This window comes from Oncorhynchus tshawytscha, linkage group LG18 (genome assembly GCF_018296145.1).
Source record: "Oncorhynchus tshawytscha isolate Ot180627B linkage group LG18, Otsh_v2.0, whole genome shotgun sequence".
NCBI classification, from domain to species: Eukaryota; Metazoa; Chordata; class Actinopteri; order Salmoniformes; family Salmonidae; genus Oncorhynchus; species Oncorhynchus tshawytscha.
Window position 1 is genome coordinate 20112214 of NC_056446.1, and position 17183 is coordinate 20129396.

The 17183-nt window shown below is 41.8% G+C and overlaps 1 protein-coding gene across 4 annotated transcripts in view; it reads right to left on the minus strand.

Moving 5' to 3' along the window:
• LOC112217646 (CD2-associated protein) overlaps positions 1-17183 on the minus strand; it is a 91013-nt gene that overhangs the window by 44574 nt on the left and 29256 nt on the right. Inside the window, exons 2-7 of one of the 4 annotated variants that reach the window (XM_024378077.2) lie at positions 14719-14879; positions 6358-6532; positions 5321-5421; positions 3657-3777; positions 3227-3351; positions 90-177 (exon numbers count right to left, since the gene is read on the minus strand). In XM_024378077.2, coding sequence (XP_024233845.1) covers positions 90-177; positions 3227-3351; positions 3657-3777; positions 5321-5421; positions 6358-6532; positions 14719-14879 — 771 coding nt within the window. Of the gene's footprint in view, positions 1-89; positions 178-3226; positions 3415-3656; positions 3778-5320; positions 5422-6357; positions 6533-14140; positions 14292-14718; positions 14880-17183 lie in introns of those variants that run through there. The other 3 variants (XM_024378075.2, XM_024378076.2, XM_024378078.2) reach the window with 3 other exon arrangements.

The following is a 17183-nucleotide window of genomic DNA, read 5'->3' on the forward strand; positions in this document are numbered from 1 at the left end:
TAATGTCTGAGAACGCAACACTATATTACATTTTGAATAGAACAGTCACTTCTAATCATAAACACTGGGACATTTACCCTCTCTCTTACCTTTTGCTTTGCTGTCCCCCTCTGCTTTCTGTGAATCTGTCGTGTTGGAATGGGCGGGCTTTGCGGCAGATGGTAATGATGGGATTGGCTAAAATGAAGCAAACCACAGATGGATTTACTGACATGATTGGATGCACAACACAATGCCCAGATGGTCTCCACCAGATCCCTGACCGGAATGAACACAGAGCCATCAGCGGACTCACTGATTGGTCAACAGACAGTGTGTCAGTCAGCGTGCAGGTCAGTGTTTGTGAAGAGATGCCAGTCTACTACAGACTATGTCACATGGGTTAAGAGTTACGCTAAAACATATACTAACATCAGAAAGCTTGGGATGGGAAAGAGTCGACATGGAACAGCCTTTGTTAGTTGCGGCGCGAGCAGACAGACAAGTGGTAGAGCCAGGCAGGCCTACGGTAGTCTGTTGTGTCTTGGATGAAAGGAATTGAGAGCAACAAGCTGTTGAGTCACGAGGAGAGAGAGATGCATCTACTGATGGAGTGTGTGTGAACGACAGCGTAATGGAATATGCCATCTTGTAAGCTGTGGGACGAAGACTGAACCAACGCTGCCATGACAAAGGAGGGGGGGGAGAAGGAGGGAAGAGAGAAGAGTTTCAGAGGGGGTTAAATGGATGCTGTAATCGACAGTGTGCTATTAGCAGGGCTATTAATGCAAATAAAAAAATCTAACATTAATTTGGATGTGCAGCTGCAGTTTGTCTGTAAACACACCGAAATATCTCCCTCAGAAACACATCTTACCCAGAAACGCACTGAAATACTATACATGAGCAAAAGTATGTGGACACAACTCTTTGAACATCTCATTAAAAAATCATTAAAATATGGAGTTGGTCTCTCCTTTGCTGCCATAAACAGCCTCCACTATTCTGGGAAGGCTTTCCTCTGCGGGGACTTGCTTCCATTTCAGCCACAAGAGCATTAGTGAGGTTGGGTACTGATGTTGGGCGATTAGGCCTGGCTTGCAGTCGGCGTTCCAATTAATCTCAAATGTGTTCGATGGAGTTGAGGTCAGGGCTCTGTGCAGGCCAGTCAAGTTCTTCCACGCCAATCTCAACAAACCTTTTCCATATGGAGCTCGCTTTGCACACAGGGGCATTGTCATGCAGAAACAGAAAAGGGCCTTCCCAAACTGTTTCCACAAAGAAGGAAGCACAGAAGCGTCTACAATGTTATTGTATGCTGAAGCATTAATATTTCCTTTCACTGGAACTAAGGGCCCAGACTAGCCCAAACCATGAAAAACAGCCCCAGGCCATTATTCCTCATCCACCAAACTTTACACTTGGCACTATGCATTGGGGCAGGTAGTGTTGTCCTGACATGTGTGGCTGCTCGGCCATGGAAACCCATTTCATGTAGCTCCCGACGAACAGTTATTGTGCTGACGTTGCTTCCAGAGGCAGTTTGGAACTCGGTAGTGAGTGTTGGAACCGAGGACAGAAGATTTTTACGCGCTACGTGCTTCAGCACTTGGGGGTCCCATTCTGTGAGTTTATGTGGCCTACCACTTCGCAGATGAGCCATTGTTGCTCCTAGATGTTTCCACTCCACAATAACAGCACATACAGTTGACCGGGGCAGCTCTAGCAGGGCAGAAATTTGACTAACTGACTTGTCGGAAAGGTGGCATCTTATGACGGTGCCACTTGAAAGTCAGAGCTCTTCAGTAAGGTCATTCTACTGCCAATGTTTATCTATGGAGATTGCATGGCTGTGTGCTTGATTTTATACACCTGTCAGCAATGTGTGTGGCTGAAATAGCCGAATCCACTAATTTGAAGGGGTGTCCACATACTTTTGTATATATAGTCTATCTCCCTTAGAAACACACAGAAATATCTCATTCTGAAACGCACTGAAATTTCTTCCACAGAAACACTGAAATACCTACCATAGAGACACACTGAAACATCTACCTCAGATATGACGCCAGGAAACTAGGTCAGTCAGAGGGAGCAGGGAAACTGCCTGCCTGCCACCCAAACAATTAGCGAACAAAACAAAGCTGAAGAGAGGGAAAGGTTGACAAAGTAAGTCAACCCACACTACATTGCACCACCTCTCCCAGGACTGAAACACTCAGGGGATTCCAAAAGGCCAGCGACACCTATGAATACTCCTTCACGCAACACTAAACAATACTGATTGTGTAACGGTGGCTGAACTCCGAATGTTAGCTAATGTAAAACAAGTTCAGAAACCAATATTATCCCATGTAAAGTTATTTCGTACACCAGCACTGGTGTCAATGCAATCCATTTCTGACTTTTGTGATATGACTCTCAGTATCAACATGCTAACCATAAACAGTGGTGTAAAGTACTTAAGTAAAAATACTTTGAAGAACTACCTAAGTAGTTATTTTTGGTATATGTACTTCAATATTTTTTATTTATTTTTAACTTTTACTTCATTACATTTCTAAAGAAAATCTACTTTTAACTCCATACACATCCATTTTCCCTGACACCCAAAAGTACTTGTTACATTTTGAATGCTTAGCAAGAAAGTAAAATGGTCCAATTCACGCACTTATCAAGAGAACATCCCTGGTCTGCCCTACTGTCTGATCTGGCAGATTGACTAAACACAAATGCTTTGTTTGTAAATTATGAGTGGAGTGAGCCCCTGGCTATCCGTAAATTTAAAAAATAAAAATTGTGCCGTCTGGTTTGTTTAATATAAGGAATTTATAATGATTTATACTTTATCAATTTTATTGACTTTGATACTTAACTATATTTAAAACCAAATACCTTTACTCAAGTAGTATTTTACTGGGTGACTTCCACTTTTACTTGAGTAATTTTCTATTAAGGCATCTTTACTTTTACTCAAGTATGACAATTGGGTACTTTTCCCCCCCAATGATCATAAACATTCCTTACTAGTTTTACACTGTTATGTAACATATGACAGTTGGAAACTTTTTGGACATTTAAAAAGCATGCCCATCTTCCTCTCAATTGTGAATTAGTTCTCAGGGGGCTTTGGCCTATTTTAAGGGGAAGTATTTAATCCTTATCGGGACCTGTTGAGGTCCATGACACCCTGTAAGTAAGTGAGTTCTCAGACAGGCATCTCTCAGTCCTGGCTCAGCTCACTTACTTTGTCTTTCTTCTCTTCTCCCTCTGAGCTGGGTAGGCGGACCTTCAGCTTGACTGAACCTTCCCTGAAGATGTCCCCGAAGCCCACCCCCCGGATCTTCTTGGGCTGGGCGATCACTCCGTTGCCTGGAGAGAGGTGGATGGGGGGGGTGGGGGTGGGGAGAAGCAGAGCTTCTTTACCGCTAACGTCTGTGGGAAGGACACAATGTCAAATGTGAATGGAACAAAACAAAAACACGTGCATGTGTATAGGCGCATGAGAAGAACACACACGCAAACAAAGACAGGCACTATAGCCTCTTACCTAGACACAATAATACAAACAGAACCCTGGAGATCCAGCAAAAAAAACCTCAATCCTTTAGCAGCTCTAACTTGTTATGACATGCTCTGAATGAACATGAGTGACGCTCCGTTAGCTCCCTTATTACCAGTTTCATCTGTTACGTCGTTCATTTCTTCATCTTCGTTCGTCTCAATCTCTTTGACAAAGTTGGAGGGGAACAGTCCTGATTTTCCATTCATGGTTCCACTCCACCAGCCTTCCTCTACCTGGAACAACCAATCAGAACCCTCTGAATACCTGATGTACACATCTAATCACCTTAGAATAATATACCATATACATCACCAAGTTCCAACATTAGCCTATAGCCTAAGGTTAGTGCTGAGCGATTAGTGCTTTTTTTAGGTCGGTTTGGTTATAAAAAAATAACAATTTTTTTTAATTTGTTTTGATTCTGTTTTTAAACATTCAATTCATTATGTATTATGTGTATTATGAGGGTTAAATGCTGTAACACAGAATACAACAATGAAGAAAAGTCACATGATGGTAGTGACTGCCCATTACTGTTATTACGTATTAACCATCGTTTATTCACATGACTTATATTTCAGTTGTTGTGTATATTACATTTGTTTTATTTGATTACTTGTTTTATTTCATTCCAAGTCACCCATCTCTACAGAGCTGCTGGCTATGCTGTCTGTCAAAATCCCCTTTTTAGTAGTTCAAAGTAAATAAGGTATACTTTTATCACTGCTGAATGCCAACTATCAATCACTTAGATCATGTATTTTCAGGTAGAGATACCTCACGAAGCAACTGCTCTCTATCCCCTCAGTGTTTTGCCCCACACAGACTGGGCAAGTAGGTGTGCAATAGTTCATGGTGATTGTAGTTAATTACCACGTTTTCTACGCTAAACTATGCAGAATATTGGCCTGTTGGAAACTACAACTCCCTACAGTTTTGGCTTGATGTTTGTTTATATATTATTTCACCTTTATTTAACCAGGTAGGCAAGTTGAGAGTCTCATTTACAATTGCGACCTGGCCAAGATAAAGCAAAGCAGTTCGACACATACAACGACAGAGTTACACATGGAGTAAAACAAACATACAGTCAATAATACAGTAGAAACAAGTGTATATATGATGTGAGCAAATGAAGTGAGATAAGGGAGGTAAAGGGGAAAAAAAGGCCATGGTGGCAAAGTAAATACAATATAGCAAGTAAAACACTGGAATAGTAGATTTGCAGTGGAAGAATGTGCAAAGTAGAGATAGAAATAATGGGGTGCAAAGGAGCAAAATAAATAAATAAATAAAATAAATACAGTAGGGAAAGAGGTAGTTGTTTGGGCTAAATTATAGGTGGGCTATGTACAGGTGCAGTAATCTGTGAGCTGCTCTGATGTAATTTATGTCTAGAGAAAACTGTGCATTGAGCGGACTAAAAAACTAAATGGAATTAAAATAATTGAACAGATCAATTAGTTGTCCAAAAAGCGGAACACAACAAAAATATTGTTAATCGCTCAGCTCTACCCAAAGAACTATTAGCTGTGAGTTAGGATTTGCATCCAATGTAAATATGGTCATGTGTAAACACCATTAGGCTGTAAGTTGGTTACAGAAAGAGCATGGCAATTTCTCTTTCATTCTCCCATGCAATACTAACCTCTACAACTTCAACTCTAAACAGAAAAATGTGTCCAACACATTTAATAAAGCACAGGTAAAGTAACCCAATGCAGGAAAGTCATTACGAGCAGCATATGTAAATGTGTAACGAAGCACTAGCCTCACCTCCTCATCGATGTCGATGGTATCCCCAATCTTCAGCTCGAGCTCATCCTCGTTCTGGGGCATGTAATCAAACAGCGCCTTGCACTGCCGCTTCTTAGACACTGCAACAACAACAACAACAGACAGGAGCCTGAGAAGGCTGGGAACACCAGTTACACCAGTCCATTCGCTGCTCAATGGGTCGGCTAATGGCGTCAACATCCTGGAAGCGTGTGCACGTTTATGATGTGTTTACACACCCTGGTGTGCATGAGGGCAGTGTGGGAAGGGTGTCTGGATCCAGGAAGTGGAGGAGGAGAACACTCCTCTCCTGATAGGAGCACTATGGGACTTTTCAGCAAGTTGCTCCTGTGGCAGGACACGCCCCTCTGAACAAGCACAGCTGCACACAGGGGCTGTTGAGTCCCAATAATATCTCCTTTCTTCTGAAGGGTACACTCATTCACTTCTTCCCACAAATCTAAAAGCATTGGATTGGAGGAGGCATGGGCTAGTGGCAGTTTCCTGCAGAGACAAACGTGATTATCAGAAGTTCGTCATCTCCACTTTAATGCTGCATTTCAATAGGGACTTGACCTTCATCTAACCCTGCTGCTGTTGACACATCAAGTCAATCAAGTTCTATTCACCAATGTCACACAAGAGAATGTGTGTATGCTATACAAAGGCTCAATGTGGAAGAAAAGCCTCCATGACTAGCAGACAGACATGCAAATACAGCAGCAGGGAATATAGGCTATATCCAGAATGCACCTACAATCCTTTTAATACATTTGACACAATTCAGAGGACAGACATCTGATTTCCTTCCTCCCACAGTGTTGGGAAACATGAATTGAAAGCAGTTTATTCTGAGAGTTACATGTGTTGGTTCCCTCTGTGTGCAGCAGGCTGTAGCCTATGGTAGATTAAGTCCACAGAAATGAATGGAAGACCCTGCGCATTCTTCCTAGTGTTTCAGTTAGTGCTTCGTTGGAGACAACATGTGATTATAAATATGAAAGCACAGCCAACACACACACGCACGCACAACTTACTCTTCTTGAGTCCACGGGGCTGTGAGTGTGGCTGGAAGCCCCCAGCTGGGATGCCGTAGGTGCTCATCCTCTGGACCAGGTTGGCCACATTCCCTGCACTCTTCTCTCTCCGCTGGGGCAGCTCCTCCTCGGCCTCCTCCTTTGTCACGTTCACCTCCTTGGGCTCATTTACCTCCTGCCACCACACACACACACACAGCAGAGAGGACAATGATTCATTTCAGCTATATTACAAGAGGAACAGCTGCACATTTTTGTGGAACAGTTCCATTTCAATAACGTTTCTGTTTCTCAAAATCATTGTCACGTGGCTAATCATAAAAATCTGAATTAAAGTGATCTGAAAGTTAAAATTCAACTAAAGTGAGAGCACCGGCCTCTGTCAAGTGGACACATTGATACACCGAGAAAGACATTAGGGCATGGAACTCAGCCTATAGACCAATGCAGCAGTAGGCCAATAAATTCCATTGTCAACTAAGTAAAAATACAAAGATGACAAAAACATGAAAATTCAGGGTTCTTTCTACTCAGCCTGTCTGCCTGCAATTCTGTCTAGACTCGAGTTTCTCGCTTTATCAATTCCCCATTACGTCCGTTTACTTTCTGGTGAAATGGGGAATTGATCAAAACAAACAAACAAACAAACAAAGGGCAAACAATTCACACAATGAAACAATGACTGCGCAAGAATTGGCGGGAGACAGCTGAACCATTCTGGAGAGAGACTCGCCTATATCTTAGCCACACACCCCTCCCTTTCCTGTCTAAAATGTTAATTATATGCAAGACACATTATCTTCATACATACAGTGCATTTGTCAAGTATTCAGACCCCTTGACTTTTTCCACATTTTGTTACATTACAGCCGTATTCTAAAATGGATTAAATACAACAACAACAAAAAAATCCTCAATCTACACACAACACATGCTTTTGCTCTATAATTATGGAGTATCCAGAAATGTCAGCAAATTTATAAAAAACAAATCGAAATACCTTAGTCTCATAAGCATTTGCTAAGAGACTTGCTAAGAGACTTGAAATTAAGCTCAGGCGCACCCTGTTTCCATTGGTCATCCAAGAGATGTTTCTACAACATGGTTGGAGTCCACCTGTGGAAAATGTAATTAATTGGACATGATTTGGAAAAGGCACACACCTGTCTATATAAGATCCCACAGTTGACCGTGTATGTCAGAGCAAAAACCAGGCCATGAGGTTGAAAGAATTGTCCGTAGAGCTCCGAGACAGGATTGTGTTGAGGCACAGATCTGGGGAAGGTTACCAAAACATTTCTACAGCATTGAAGGTCCCCAAGTACACGGAAGGCAGTCTCCACCATTCTTAAATGGAAGAAGAGTTGGCCATCTGGCCAAACTGAGCAATCGGGGGAGAAGGGCCTTGGTCAGGGAGGTGACCAAGGCCCTCTGTGGAGATGGGAGAACCTTGCAGAAGGACAAGCATCTCTGCAGCACTCCACCAATCAGGCCTTTATGGTAGAGTGGCCAGACGGAACCCACTAGTCAGTAAAAGCACATGACAGCCCACTTGGTGTTTGCCAAAAGGCACCTAAAGGCCTCAGACCATGAGAAACAAGATTCTCTGGTCTTTGGCCTGAATGCCAAGCGTCACATCTGGAGGAAACTGGCACCATTCCTATGGTGAAGCATGGTGGTGGCTTACAAGCTTGTGATTTGAAACAATCCACAGCAAAACATTTTAAAGAAGCTAATGATCTATGATTCCTCTGTGGCTAAGTCATGCTTTCTGGTGAAGTATTACTAATGATTTAATTTGTTTCTGTACAGACAGGAGTAATTATATAAATTTGGCAAATGTATTTCAATTTACTTCCCGAGCCTATTGGACCTATGAAAGACTTCCTCATGTGCCGTTTCTCTCCTGGTCTTTTCATATCAACTTTCTTTCATTGTCCATAAGCCAAAAAGGCACAATCCTAGTAGTTGCATCTAAGTTTCTAACAGAGATTTTAATCTCTGTCACATGTGGAACAACTCATCAGGTGCGTGGTTTAGAATAGTGTTTTCCCGTGAATGTTTGAAAATGATGTTTTATTGGCTGCTTCATTACAGGAGTTGCATGTACTGTTAAGAAGAATAACCATAATCTAAATGTGATTTCTGTCATTCTGAGCACCGTAGGTGGATGCCCTGATGGATTATGCACCCAATGCATATGGATCCGGTAAATTTCTCAAAATGGACAGTAAACTAAAATCTCCCCGGGTCACGTTGTCCGGCGCAACACTTTCCTAGCAGAAAACCTGCGCCACACCGGCAGTCATGGGTCATGACAATAGTCAAATCTCCTATGTGCTCTGTACATGGCGCTGATGTGTTGTAAGTACCCAACTCGCTAATGACAGTCAGGTCACTAGTGGCCTGGTATTGTCCCCCTAATCACTCTGATGTCAATGCACATGCACATCTAAAATCACATCAAACACTTGTCAAAAGTGTATCATGCTTTTAAAAAGCCACCGTTATGCTACATTGTGATCGAACAATTTGAAGACAGACATTTAACAAAAGATTGCAACTGAGTGGAAAACATGTTTTTTGTGGATCTGGTTTCAAAGCCAAACAACGAAATTGACAGCGCTTTCTAAGGTGATGATTAAAACAAAGCATTTAAGATGTCACTTGTAGAACCCCCATACATATATTAGAGCTTATGCATAGGCCTATACGAGCCCAAGCAACAACAAATAAAAGAATATTGTCCCATTATACAATACATAGCCTAATAGACTACTACTAGTACATTACGCACAACAGATGTATTATTTAATTTAAGATTCAAGATGTCTTTGGTACATAATTGGTCTAGCCTATAGGCTGCATCAAAATTAAACAAACTCTAGTTATAGCCCTGGAGTGTGGACTGTATCATTATCGATAGTGCAGGGTGGCTTACAGAGTATGGTTAGCCTACAATTACAGTGAATTTGTATTTGATTTTGAATAGTCTAGTAACAAGGCATTTGTTATATTCTCCATAATGAACAGGTTGACATTACCTTTAGCTACAGAATGATGGTTGCCATTTTTTTTTTAAAGAATATGACGAAAATGTAATGATCGCCACAACCCTGAACACAAAACCTACAATCATGAACTGATACAGCCAATATATCTGATGCCTTCATATTGAACTTGTAAAGTAACTTTCACAGGCCAAACCATGTGTAGGCTCTCACTTCATCTAACCCTAACATTTAAGTTTATGTTAGCAGATTAAACTCAGTTGCTGGGCAGGGACTCCGTTGAGCGGCAACTAGCGTGGTCGGACTGGAGCTCCGACTTCACATAAAATTATGTTTTAATCAAAAACTACTGATTATCCAAATCAGTAGTTTTGGATAAAAACATTATTTTAAAATAAAAATGTATGAGTCACATGAAACAAATACTACAGGTGAAGACTTCCCCATTAAATGCTTACTTTACAAGCCCATTCCCAACAATGCACAATTAAAAAGTAACTTATGTTACATCGGCGCTCCAGTCCACCCACACTAGTTGTTACGCAACTCCATCGTAAATGGTTGAGTTTAGTAAATCGTTAAGTCATATTACTGACGACTACTGTTCTACTTGCAAGGTTGTAAACAACTACTCTTGGAGTTCAAGAGGCACAAAGTCCAACCATGTCAAGATTTGAATAGTGTGTCGTGGGGGGAAGCAGCCAAAGGCTAGGTTCATGTAGGCTAAGGTTCCCCTTTAACTGCCCAGATGGAATCAACCATTTTGTAGTTCCCGCCCTCAGAAATGCTATGATTCACCGAGCTGAGCAGCAGGAAGTACACAGGGTCATTCCTCCTCAGAGCACTTTAACAGACTCCTCATAAACATACAACAACTGGACTCCTCATACACAAACACACTATCGATCGACTGTACTAAAAGTTTGCTGACACAGGTCTCTCACCTTGTGTGCTTTAATGTTTCCACAGCATTAACCGCTATAATAACTGATACAATATAGTACATGCTCTGAGTGAATGTTTGTGTGTATGCTTTACTACTCCGTGGACCTGTCTGCTCATGTTGAGACCTGCTTCCTTTCCTCTCCATCTCAGACCATTGAGCAGGGCTAGGACAGCAGCCAGTCAGAGCCCGCTCCACTCACTCTGCCAGAAACTCCCAGGAACGCTGTAAGAAATCACTATGGAATCGCTCCCAGTCTCTAGTGGCGTCCACCTCACTGAACAAATGAGAGCTATGGCAACCTGCTTTTGAAACTTGCTTTGCAAAGTCTTCACATGCTGAATTTACACCAAATGATCATATTACAGACGACTACTGTTCCACTTGCAAGGTTGTAAAGAACAACTACTATTGGAGTTCAAGAGGCAAAGTCCAACCATGTCAAGATTTGAAGCTGCAAATGACCAAATAAACTCAACAAAAATATAAAACTCAACATACAACAACTAAGATTTTACTGAGTTACAGTTCCTATAAGGAAATCAGTCAAATTAAATAAATAAATTAATCTATGGATTTCACATGACTGGGCAGGGGTGCAGCCATGGGTGGGCCTCCCACTGGGGAGCCAGGCCCAGCCAATCAGAATGGGTTTTTCCCCCACAAAATGGCTTTATTACAGACAGAAATACTCCAAGGTGCACCTGCGTAATGATCATGCTGTTTAATCAGCTTCTTCATATACCACACCTGTCAGGTGGATGGATTATATTGGCAAATGAGAAATGCTCACTAACAGGGATGTAAACAAATTTGCATAAATAATTTGAGAGAAATAAATTGTGCGTATGGAACATTTCTGAGATTGTATTTCAGCTCATGAAACATGGCACCAACACTTTACATGTTGCGTTTATATTTTTGTTCAGTGTAGATGATTGTTAAGTTGTGAGTGTCAATGAAAAGCAGAGAGACCCAGCCAGGCATATCAGAATTTTAAAAAATATAATCACAGAAAAACTGTTCAAAAGGCAAATGGCTATTGCACCAGCAGAGAACATCCCAAATCCCCGCTGAGTGTGCATATTCACCGTCTTGATCATTGGGTCTGTGCCACTTTTCTTTGTTTTTGGACGATAATTTCCTCCTCCAGGTTAGATGGACGTCATATGTGACTCCTTTCAGAAAACTAGGCGTATGTTGCGTGTCACTACTTCACAGGAGCACCACTTGAACATAAACTTAAAAATCTAAACATTTTGGGGGGAAGAAATGTCTTCTGGAACATTGTGAACTTTCATGTGCCTTAATAACAAACTTGTATGTGCAACAATAGCATCCATGAAAGAGAGGGAGAAGCGTCCATTGATATATGCGGGTAAGATAGTCTAGCAAGCTACATTTTCAGATATTACACATTTCTAATTTTGTCAGAAAGTCATCTTCATTTCAAGTTAGCTAGCTAGCTAACGTTAGGTGTATGATCTGTATAGTAATATTATTCAAATCTCAGAGCCATTTGTATTGCTAGTTATAGCCTAATGTTAACTAGCTAACATTGAGCCTGGTTGGTGAGCTACCTTCATGCAGGGTAGTAATGTTATGAGTTGGAATTATGGTTCATTGTTTAGCTAGCTAGCTAGCTACATGTCTAAACAAAAGACTCCACTATGCAAGTAACTATTTCAATAGAATGTTTATGATGTCACTGAGAACTGTCGATAGACGTAGCTTGTAAATTCGCTTTGGCTATCTACTCCGATTTCAGAGCACTCATCTGAGCACAAAATGTACGAACGCTCAACACCTGTTGAATATGTCCGGTGTCAGGAAACAATGGCAAAAAATATTAATTAAAAATAGTTGCCAGCAGCAAAGTTGCAGTCACCAACACTCTGGATAACATAAAAACAGCCTAACCAGCTCTGCTAGAGCGAGTAAAATGGTCAGAGTGAGCTGTTCTCTCATTTGTGTCTGGAATTCACTAGCAAGCTAGCCAACGTTAGCCAGTCAGTCTGGGTGCTTGACTGCCGTTAGGCCAGGACGCTCGGATCAACCCTACCTTTCAGCCAGAGCGTCTAGTGTGAGCTCTGAACGCTCCGAGAGAGAAACGCTCTGACTTTACAAAACGGCCAATCTGACAACACTACGAATGCCCAGAGCACACTCTGGCACCCCAGATTAAATTTACGAACACACCTGTAGTATAAGCCGGCTTTTAGTCTTCAAATCTTTGGTTGTTTAGTACATAGCCTCACATGTGAATCTTGAAAGAGATGGGTGGGGCTAAAACTTAAAATGGTGTGAAAGATGCTGAATGGGTGTAGACAAAGAAGAGCTCTCCAGTAGGTACACAATCTTCATGGGTCATTTTCTCAAAAGTAAGGTTACAAGTTGATCAACTTTCAAAGCAGAATTACTTTCCCATTGTTCCTCAACTGTAGTGTATGATATACAATTTTCTATTTCCGAGTCTCCACTTCTATCCAACGTAATAAAAATAAAAAATAAACACAATTTCAAAATTTGCTACATAAGGCCAAATCGAGTCGGTTGGTCACATATTGTATTTGTGTCTCCCCTTTTGTAAGCCAATTATATGTTGTTGTTTTTTAAAATGTAACCTTTATTTAACTAGGCAAGTCAGTTAAGAACAAATTCTTAGTTACAATGATGGCCTACCCTGGCCAAACCTGGACGACACTGGGCCAATTGTGCGTCACCCTATGGGACTCCCAATCACGGCCAGATGTGATACAGCCTGGATTCGTACCAGGGACTGTAGTGACGCCTCTTCAACTGAGATGCAGTGCCTTCGACCCCTGCTCCAGTCAAAAGTCCAACATTGTTTTTATTTATCTGGGTGTCCCGTACCAGTAAGAAATTAAACCTACTTTCACCCCTGCTGATCCCCGCTCCATCCGCTTCCTGGTTCACACATGCTGACTGGGTATTTTCACAGCAGAGGAAGAGGAGACAGACAGGAATGCTGTGTGTGTCCTGCTGACTGGCTGCTTCTCTCACACTGGACAGCAAGTCTCTTCTCTACCTTATGGGCGGCAGGTAGCCTAGCGGTTAAAGCGCTGGGCCAGTATCCGAATTGCCGGTTGGAATACCCGAGTTGACAAGATGAAAAATGTACCGATGTGCCCTTGAGCAAGGCACTTAACGCTAATTTGCTTCAGGGGTGCCGTACTACTATATCTGACCCTGTAAAACAACACATTTCACTTTTTTTTACTCATGTAACAGGACAGAGACCAGCGTTCCGACCAGTGTCCTGACTCCTGAACTATAAAACTATTTTAAGATTAATTCAATCCATAAAATAAAGACCATCAAGTCAAGAGTGACGGCAAGGAGGTGAGAGTCCTCGGGAGGAGCCAGACTGCTGAGATTGGGGGGAGAGAAGGAGAGACATCCTCCTCTGGATGACTCTCGGCTCTATCCCAAGAGAGAACCAGCCATTCTCAGAAACAACAACACTTTCTAAGAGTAACGCTGACTTGTACAACTCACTGTGGTGAAGCTGAACAAACAGCAAATGTATCAGACACAAAAAAATACCTAACTTTTCTTGCATAATTGGCTGCTATTTCCAACAATCTCATATGGAGAAAAGGAGTTTCTTTCCTTTTCTCCCTCCTCTCCTTGGAGAGCCAAACAAACAGATTTAAGCCTCTGAGGTGTCAGAAGTGCAAACTGTGACAGCACCGCCAACACCCAAAACATCAAGACCTCCGCTGGCAAATATCAGTTGTTGATTATAATACACACCTCAAAGAACCCTGTCATGTTGACGTTTAGTAAAGACGAGTAAATCCCTTACCGACTCCTCCAACTCAGACATGATTTCCTGGGAAGAACTTTTAGTCTCAGACAGTCATAGAAGCACTTCTAGAGGAAGAAAACTAGTCTTAGTGTCCGGGAGCAAAGTTCAGTTCAGTACAGCGAGATATCCCTCCTCAAAGCTGCCAGACTTCCTATCTCACTACTCTGGATTACAGCCAGGAGGGAGGGACGAGGGAAGAGCAGCCGCTCTCTGTGACTTCATCACAACATTCTACTACTAGCGTGACTTAGAATTTGCAATGAGTACCATGACAACTCCATTTCATATTAGAAAGAGAAGTGTACGCATGTCTTCAACGGAAACACCAGATTTCATTGTGCACTAGGGTTTACAAGTCCCAAGTGTGCAACCAGTACTCTGTAGTTGGTAAAGCATGGAGCTTGCAACGCCAAGATAGCAGGTTCAATTCCCAGGACCACCCGTATGTCACTTTGGATAAAATAAGTGCCTGCTAAATGGCATATATTATAATACTGTTAGTGTACCTGTCAACCCGGAAGTTGTTTTGGTCAGTGTCTCAATATTGTTTAAAATGGGGAGAGGCTCTAAATCACCTTGACGAAGTTGTCAGGGAAGAGTCCTCTCTTCCCGTTGAGGTCTCCCTCCATCCATCCCTCCTCCTCGATCCTGCAGACATTCCTGATCACGTCTCCCAGCCTCAGGGTCAGCTCATCTTCATGGAGGGCATCATACTCATACTCAACCACAACCTCTACTGGTGAGAAGGAGGTAGGGCGGGAGGGAGAGAGGGCAGGAGATATTGAGGGAGAGAGAGGGAGTGGGGGGAGAGAGAGGGAGTTATCAATATAACAAAACAGAGATCGCTGGACACATTGTGATGACATGTAGAGGTATGACAGTCCTGAAGCCTGCAAATGTGCATACAGACACTTCACTCAATGACATTGATCATACCTGCATGCTTGTTAAAATGTATTTTATTTTAACAAGGCAACTCAGTTAAGAACAAATTCTTATTTACAATGACGGCCTACCCCAGCCAAACCCTAACGACCTTGGGCCAATTGTGCGCCAACCTATGGGACTCCCAATCACGGCCGGTTGTGATACAGCCTGGAATCGAACCAGGTTCTGTAGTGACACCTCTAGCACTGAGATGCACTGCTTTAGACCGCTGCGCCACTCGAGAGCCCGGACATGTTGCATTTGAAGAATGTTTTTGCATTTGAGCCTACAAGTGTGTGAATTGAAAGAAAATGCATTCTTTGAGAAAACAGGGATGGATCAAAAAACAAAGCCTACCTACTATGATATGAAGTCTCTAAATTGGGTGATTCTCGTGAAACTAGTTTTAACCATGGCAGTAACAAAGAGTTTGAAAATCGTGGTGCATGATTAAATTCTGTCATTTTATAATATTCGAAAAACCTAATTTATCTGATTAAAACTAAATATGTTGCTGTAGTTTGTCCATAAATTCTAAAAACTGTTTACTAGTTGAAGTTTAAAATAAACCGTCATATTTATTGCGTAAAAACTGTCTCTGGACGTTTCTCATTACCGTAACACTTTTTGAAGTTGCTGTAAAATCTCCAATAATTTGGTTTAATTCACCCATGATGCATAATCTAGAGGAGAAGTCCTTACATGAGCATACTTTTATTTTATTATTTCACTTATATGCTTTCAGAATGAGGATCTCAAACACCCCATTTACAACGCTTGATCTATTCATTACCGGAATTACTAAAAAACTCATATTGGAAAAAACTCTGAGAACCATTACATGGGCTTTAGTGATGTGTTCAATTGTTTTTTTGTATTTAAACCTTTATTCTACTAGGCAAGTCAGTTATTTTCAATGGGGGCCTAGGAACAGTGGGTTAACTGCCATGTTCAGGGGCAGAACCTTGTTAGCTCTGGGATTCGATCTTGCAACCTTTCGGTTACTAGTCCAACGCTCTAACCACTAGGCTACGCTACCACCCCACTGACCATCTCCCATTACTTGCAGATTGAGGTAAGGGCCTCATTACCGAAACACAAATTTCTCATTATCGCCTCATGTTTAGGTCAGTTTTGGTAATTAGAACCCTCATTTTGATAATGATAATAAGCCAATTCTAATGTATAGTCAATGGGTGTGCTGTGCTGGTAACGTTAATTATTTACTAGGACCACTGCTTACACCTATTGTACAGATTTTTTGTAAAACAGTTATTTGATTAAGTATGAGTCAAAAAATGTGTATATAAACAATGTAATTTACTTAAAGCCACAATCTGGAGTTTGTGTTCAGCAAAGAGTAACCCCACCACTTAAAGAAGTACAGTAAATCCCCCATTTTGACATGTGTACCTGTTTTACAATAGAACTTTATTAATCCCCAAGGGGAAATTTACTCAGGGATGGAAAGGGTGCTTCAGACAGGATAAACACACACAGACTGACAGTATACTTTTTAAAAATAAATACAACATTTAAGGCAACAGTTTTAAGTGCATGGTGCAATTTATGAAACTAAACAACCATGGTTGCTACAGTTCTTACTAAACTATGTCTAGAATAATCCCTAGGTCTTCGTTAATGGTCCTCTTAACGAGGAAGATGGTCTCATATTTTGTGCCCGAGGCTCTGTGCCCATTGGTGGGGCACTTGAGACAGGCAGCGTCAAAGGGGGAGCAGTTGGAACTGCGTGTCGAGGACATGCTGTCCCCCAGGATGTCATGGGCCTTCCTCCTGGCCTGCTTCTCAAAGAATGAGGCCAGACTTCTGAGAGGCACCCTGGTGATCTTAGAGCATATCACAATGGCTTGGAGGTGGTGCCTTGTTAAATAAAAAGGTTTTAAAAAATAATTTTACAAAAATAATTTAAAATGACATCTGTTTTGCTCAACCTTCAGGGAGTTATCAAAGATGGCAGCAATATATTTATACTTGTCCACCTCCTCACCCTGGATGATCACCGGGTCCATCCTGGCTTCCTCCTGATGCTGACAACCATTTCCTTCATCTTGGAAACATTCAACTCCAGCAGCGCAGTCACACCTGTCAATGA